General features: G+C 31.4%; 1 protein-coding gene across 1 annotated transcript; it reads left to right on the top strand.

The window, feature by feature from the left end:
- Positions 1-553: 553 nt before the first annotated feature.
- LOC149535536 (strigolactones hydrolase CXE15-like) lies at positions 554-1,795 on the top strand. Its single transcript, XM_089805096.1, has one exon. The coding sequence runs from the start codon at positions 589-591 to the stop codon at positions 1,678-1,680; it is 1,092 nt and encodes a 363-aa protein (XP_089661222.1). The 5' UTR covers positions 554-588; the 3' UTR covers positions 1,681-1,795.
- The last annotated feature ends 6,175 nt before the right edge of the window (positions 1,796-7,970 follow it).

Genomic DNA, 7,970 nt, shown 5'->3' with positions numbered 1-7,970 from the left:
AAGTAAGAGAGGAAGAGTAGAATTATACGTGTACAAAGGCTATTGCTTATTTTTTTCACCCTACCCATGACGGTAAAAAAAAAAAGTTAGTCTAGAAATCCTTTTTTCGGGCATTGAATAAAAGTGAAAAAAAAGCATAATATCTTTAAAGATATCTTCCGCTCATAGGTTAGCCTTTAGAATTGTGGTGGCAAATCGTACAATGAAGGGATCCCAATCTCCTGTACATATCTTCCTCGATCAGTCAAGTTGAATAACGTGCAACTGGACAAAGAACACTTTATTGAAAATGAAATTACTTTATAAATACAATAAAGCTTGTGGTCAAAATGGATCGAAATGTCAAGTAAAAAGATATCGAAATTGACAGGCATAAAGCAGCAATGAGTGTATTTGCCCAAGCTTCTGAATAATGTGGAAGGAAAGCAGAATTTGGAGGTTTGTGGGCACAGGAGTAGAATCGGTAGTAGAATATCGTCAAACAACTTCATGAGCTGAGTCGTAGGACTATAAATAGAAGTGGTTGCTAGAGTGGAGCAATGGATAGGGAAAATTATATAAAAGTCTGAAAGTTAGAGAGTGGATATCATGGGAGTACAAGCAGTAGCAGAAGATGAAAATGAAAAGAAAGTGCCAAGTTTAGTAGAAGACTTTGCGGGGTATCTTAAGCTGTACGACGATGGATCCATCCTTCGCACAGACCAACATCTCATAACTGATGTTCCTCCCTCAGAAAACCCCCGCCCAGAAGATGGCGGCGTTGCGAGCAGAGATGTTGTGATAAACGAGGAACTTGGCATCTGGGTCAGAATCTACCTTCCTCTTCCCACTCTCTCCAAATTACCCCTTCTTCTCTATTTCCATGGCGGGGGATTCTGTTTCCTTTCGCCTGCTTTTATCGCTTCCCATCGCTTTTGTCTGAAGTTAGCAGCCACCATTGGAGCCATAGTGGTGTCTGTGAATTACAGATTGGCCCCGGAGTATCGTCTTCCAGCTGCCTACGACGACTGCATGAAAGTAGTTGAGTGGCTTCGATCCTCGCGGCACTCTCATTCTGACCCATGGTTGTACGCCCATGCTGATTTTAGCAGCGTGTTTCTCGTTGGAGAGAGTTCTGGAGGCAATATTGTGCACCATCTTCTCATAAGAGCTTCTTCTGCCATTAATGATAAGGGAGGCTCAGAGGACTCGGACTCAGACTCGTTGGATGGTGAAGATGTAATTGGCATCATGAAGGGAGCAATATTGCTCCAGCCATTCTTTGGAGGAGATGAACGCACGCAGTCGGAAATTGTCTGTCCAGCGGACGCTCAGGTAAACGTACAAGTTTGTGATAGTTTGTGGAGGTTGGCGTTACCGATGGGAAGCAGCAGCAGAGATCATCCATTCAGCAACCCCGTTAAGTACCTGCAATTAGAGCTGTCTCTGCTTCTGCCTCCCATGTTGGTTGTGTTGGGAGGCAAAGATTGCTTGTCCGACAGAGGTATGGAGTACTATGAAGCCATCAGAGACTCCGGCAAGTGCAAGCGCATTGATTTGATGATTTTTGAAGGCGAAGAGCATGGATTCTATCATGCATATTCTTACAAGGAACAAGGGAATGAAGAAGTTCGTAACATTAAGTACACTAGGCTGATGCGCGAGATAGCTCTATTCGTTGCTTGCAACCGCAGTAATTGATTGGACTGGCAGATGGGTCTGTCAAAATACGTTTTTTCCTTTTCTCGTTCGTTTGTTTCATACTATCTTTGCATTCCGTCAATGGTTTAGAAAGTTTCCCTTTTATTTCTCATCATCCCACAATGCTGTCAGCGTATTCTTTCTCTTCCTATTCTTATCCTTTTCCTACTCGAGTATTGTTTGATATTTCATAGTTTAGGGATTTTTAAAATTGTCAGGGTGAAGAGTGATGCGATTTCCGTTGGAGGCTCTCAATCTAATTATTAATAGTAATCAATTACTCTGAAGTGCTTTCATCACGCTGGATATACCTAAAGGTACAAGTAAAGCCTATAAGATAAAAAATTCCGCTCTAGATTTCTTTATTTTGTTTATTAACTTTTTTTAAACAAATAATATTGTCATAGTAAAACATAATTAATAATTCAATTAGTCAATATTAAAAAGAGATATAAAAAAAATATTTTTAATAAGTTAATTGACTAGTAAATAAAAGTTAATAATAATAAAATTTGAGTTCAAAAATATTTTAGGAAATTATTTCTAATTGTTCAGATTTCTTATACTAGATTGTTATCATAATCATTGCTGATTTTTCATATTTTTGTCGTGTTTAATAGTTCACATGTACTTGGAGAATTCTTGAATTTTATAAACATCCATAGTTAGTTAATTAGAATATAGTCTATTTCATGAGGGAAATTTAAAAGTTTATCAAGCCTTCTTTAAGAGCTTTGTTAGACCCTTTATTATTTCTCTACATAAGAAACAACTAATTAAGTCATGTAATATTAACTCCTTGAAATGTTATATATATTTAATTATGACTCTTATTATCCATGTTAGAGACTCATGTTCTAATTGTGATGCATTATCGATCCAAGTATTCCTATAAGTCTTCTAAATCTTCCATTAAGAATTTTATGTCCCTCATTATAACATGAGGGTCATAAGGTAAACATTGTAATAGAGCATCTTAGTCATCAACTTAAGTAATTTAATACACATACTAATAAATATTACTCAAAATATTGAATTCGGCTAAAATAAAAATAGCATGGAATATATTTAAATTTGGCAAATAAAACCATGATAATAACTATATTTTTAATTACCATGATATGATAAATAAATTTGTAGGTGACTATGAATTAGATTGCACATGAGTGAATATAAGTATTTAATTTGTTTCAGATAATGCTTTAGCATAAATTTATATTATTTGTAAACTCAACATATCTATTGTAGTTGATAGATATGCTCAAATATAAAGGTGACAAGAGAAAATATAATATAATTTTCTTTAGTTTTCCCCACTTTGTTTGTTAGGAGATGCATACCTATCTTATATAAAAAGTGTCATAAGTAATTGTGTAAAGTAACTACCATGTTTTCAAGAAGCATTGTAGATCCTACTTTAAAGAAGATAATTTTAAGGATGACCTTTTTATTAATGGTAACATTCTTTCCACTATGCCTCAAAACCCCAATAACATATAATCATCATATTATTAGCATCATTGCAACATAGATTGAAAACGGAAATCAAATTACTAATATTATGTTAGTTCTCATAGGAATAAGTGAATTTTTTTTTTTTAAAATTCCATCAATAAATGGAGGGAGTTAATAGATTAGCAATTGATTTTTTTAATCATCGCCTACTAAAATTAAAATAATTAATTAATTTTATCAAAAGTATTAATAATTTTAATCCTTTGCACCACCTAGTTGCTTTATTGCATAATGTTTGAGATAATTTTAATGATAACTTATTTCTTCTTATTTTTGGTGTCTTATACACACGCGCACGTGTGTGTGCGCACACACACACACACACAAATCTACATATGTATGTATGCGTACATATATATACATATGTATGTATGCGTACATATATATGCATATTTATGTATGTGTACATATATATACATATGTATGTATGTGTGTGTATATATGTATATGTGTGTGTGTGTGTGTAATATAGTTTTATTTACTAGTAAGAGGTCAAGTCAAGATTAATTATTATGTTTTATTATTAATTATTATATTTTATTATTAGTTAATACTTTTTATTAAGCTTGAGTTGACTCTAACCCAAGACCTCCAAGATAATTTTATATTATAATCCAAACAATTTTTTCTTCCTTTATGATTCTTCTCTATCTTCCTTCATTATATGATATCATTGTTAGAGTTTACTCTGTTAGATAAATAATATATAGAGGAAGGAGAAAAATAATTTCATGTAATCTTGTTTTATTTTTATTCAATAAAAAATAAAAAAATACATAAAAAAAGAAAATTAATATATCAATCTCTTATTGTTTGAAATAATTACTGTCGTGTGAAAAAAATACTAACCTGGGCAATCTCCAATTCTAGATACATATAATTCAGTTAATAGATGTTCTTCCTATGCCTAAATAATTTAGTGAAGATTTGTAAATGTTTACTTTAAATCTAAGATTTGGATTAAGGATTAGAAAATCAAATGTTTCTTTAATAAAGAGTCCTCTCTCTCTCTCTCTCTCTCTCTCTCTCTATATATATATATATATATATATATATATATATATATATATATATATATTCGATTACCTTAAAAATTATTTGAGTTTACAATGTAGCTTCCTCATTAGAAGTACTACTTTCCTAAAAGTATTTACAATAATCTAACTATGCAGAGATAACAAGAACCTAGAACAAGTATGTAACTTATTACTTATCATATTGGCTTGTCTTGTTATAATCTCTTCTGCATCTTCTCCTTTATTAGCAACATTATCCACTTCTCTATTGTCTTCCCTATAAATTTGTTTTATAATTGTGTCTTCAAATTCATTAACTATGGTTGGAGCATGTTGAAGCTTAGAATTAATAATTTGGATTGGGGTTTCTTTTTTTCTTAATGCAATTATGATAATTTGTAAGTCACCTTCAATTTCTAATTTATTAATACCCATCTACCTACTAAGAGATAATCCTTCAATCAATGCCTCTAATTTTCTAAGCTATTGGACATTACTCCCAAGTGTTTGGTGTGTTTCATTGAGTATGATCCATTATCCAAACAAACAAAACATCTTAAGCTTGTTGGTCCTAGATTGCCCCTCGAGGCCTCATCAAAATTTAAATTCGAGCATCCTATAGGAGGAGATTCACATTTACATTTTTTCCTAGTGATCTTGTTGGATTTTGTGTAGGTCATCGGTGGATTAATTAGGCTAGTCTATTTTTTATGCATTTTTGCATTTGCGTCTGAAAAGGAACCTTCCTCCTTATATGAATTTCTAAAATTAGCATTAGCTACATCAATAATAAACACCTCTAATTGATTAAGAAAGGTATGTTAGATCCATCCTTTCATTACAAAAAATTATTATATTCCTTTCTTTCCATAATTCCCATAGGAGTATGGAAGGAAATATTTTCTATAAACTATTATAAGCCTTTGAACAAAAATGTTTAGGCAAACTTCTTAAAAACACTAATAGATTACATTAGGGAATATTTTTTTCCAATTTAACTTCTTGCATTACCAATACCAACAATTCTTAGAAAAGATACAATCATAAAGAAAATGTTCAAATGTTTCAAATTCTTTTTCGCAAAGGGGTCATCTTGATGGTCCCTCAAAACCCATCTTGGTAAACCTATCTATTATTAAAATACTTTTTTGAAGAGAGGTCCAACAAAAAGTACCTTCTTTTGGAAGACATGTTATATCCCAATGTAGATTAAGAAGGATTTAAATCTTATCCCATTTGTTGGGAATTTATTATATTTTCAGACCCTAGTTTGACATTATAGTCATCTTTTCCTTTGAAGCTCCCCATATTATTCTATCTTTCTTTTCTTTATCATTTGCCTATTTACTATTTAAGAATAGATTAAAGATGTATTTTTCTTGTAATGAAAGTGGAGTTTCATCTAGGGATTGCAATTTCCATCCTTTGTACTTATTATCATTAATTTTTAGTTTTCTAATCACTCAAAGTCTTATCCCATAGAGAAGAAAGAATAGCTTTGTTGTTAGTTGGTAGTTTGGCACTGTCTAGTGAGGGAATCCCACCCCATTAATCTTCTAAAAATAAAGTATCTTTCCATAAATTGATGTCCCATGTTATGTTATTAGCTATTAATGGGTGACAATTTATCATAAAGTTCCAAATTCTTAACAAAAAAACAAATAGAGTTAGTATTTTTTAAGAATTCATGATGTAAAATATTAGCCCATTTACTTTTAGAAACTAAAGTCCACCAAGATAACTAAGGGGAGGGGGAGTGGAGAGATTCCATTTTTAATTTAATACAACTCTCAATAAATTTATTATTTCTAAAATATGTAAAGAGTAGATGCAACAACTATAGAAAGATAACCATACAAAATAACACTAGATATGTTAACTAGGGAAACCATTGATCAGAGGGAAAACCCCAGTTGGAATAATGTCAAAGATGATGTACTAATATAAAAGTTGAATGTGAAAGAAAATCCCTATTAGGATTCAATGAAATAAAATCAATACATATGAGTATCTATTAAGAGATGTTGAATCTCATTTAAGAGATTCCAACTCTATTAGCAGTTGAAAGGAGGACAATTGAACCCACTATACAAATAGCCTTAATACAATTTATCATTAATAATACTAGTCTAATGTAACAACTATCCAACCAATAACTAATATTTAAAAATAAGTTCCTTTTAAAATCACCATGCATCAACTACACCAAAATCTTCTTTGATCAAAAGATGTTTGCATTCAGGTTCACTCATACAATAACTATCCACACTAGATCTCATTTTCGAGTTCACATAACCAACAAATGATCTCATTAATCACTCAAACCACACTCTACCATAAGGAAATATCCTTTCCTTTATACTAAGTCATAACAAATAAGTATTGAGTCGTTCTATAGGCTTTCCCAATTTACAATAATAATATAAGACAATCTTAATATATTACTATACACATTACATCAAAATTTAATATATTTCCAAGATTATAACCAAACTATTAGCTTACAGTCTTCATAAAATTCCATACAATAATATTTAAATTATACCCTGAACCATGACATATCTATTATGTTGTCAACCTCTATCTCAATCTGCTTAAGCCAATTTAATCCCTATGAAAAGATAGAATGAAAACACTAGTACCCACTTTTCAAAAATGTTGTCTAAAAGATGCCTTCAATAAAATCCTCATAAGTCCATCTAGTATCATATTTCTACATACATACTTAGTTAATTGTAGCATCTAAGAATACTATAGAACACAACCTCAATTGGACATAAGTTAATAGTCAATTCTAGAACCGCACCAAATGCTTCTTCATTTATAACTCTAGTAGTCTTCACATAATAAAAAGTATGTTGACATCAGTGACAAACACTGTCATAAATGCAACACATGACAACTGAATCATGCCTACATAAATACTAATATACTTCCCCAAGAATATCATCAACATCCATGCTAACAATCTCCCACTTTTTCATTGATGTAAACATAGATGAAAAACATCTAAGTTCCAAGAATAGAAAATATACTTCTTCCTCATCTACCTTCGCTTCCCCATTTATGCTTCTAATGAATACAAACATACATCTTAGTTCTAAATATTTTTTTATGATAAAATAAAAACCATAGAATAACCAACATGCATAAGGAAGGTGTTAATTTTTTCCATACATCAACATCTTCAATACTTCTTTAATTAATCACTCTGCCCCAATGAATGCCACTCTCTTTCAAAGGTTATTTTTCATATGTATATCTCTCCCCCGTTGACATTAATGACAAAGGTATCATTATGTCAAATTTCAAAGTTCAACTATTTCAAAAATAAATTGTTCAAGCTCCAATGTCCAAAGACACCATTGAATATCAATACCAAGAGTCCTTAATGAATCAACTCAAAACACATATAACCCCCCATAGGAGAAGCATAAAGAATCTAGTCTAGACGAGAATAATGTTGTTCTACTAGATGAAATGATGCAATCTCTACATCAACTACTCAAAATTAGGTTGAGGCATAACCCCTAGCATACTTATCAAGTAAAAAAATGTAAGGTCTTACCCAAAGGTTTAGTAAATATGTGTTCTATATGCACCTTTGTGCTAATATATTTCAATCTGATTTCTTTCTCTACAACTTTCACTCTACAAAAATTATACTTAATAGATATATATGTTCTATCTTTGAATGTAAAACTAGATTGTTTGACATACTCACTATGCTTTTATTACCACAATGTCTAATAAGAGGTT

Source organism: Cupressus sempervirens, chromosome 10 (assembly GCF_028749045.1).
Source record: "Cupressus sempervirens isolate cs-2001-9-10 chromosome 10, ASM2874904v1, whole genome shotgun sequence".
Classification (NCBI taxonomy): domain Eukaryota; kingdom Viridiplantae; phylum Streptophyta; class Pinopsida; order Cupressales; family Cupressaceae; genus Cupressus; species Cupressus sempervirens.
Note: the sequence above shows the minus strand (reverse complement) of the source record. Positions and strands in the feature narration are given on the sequence as shown.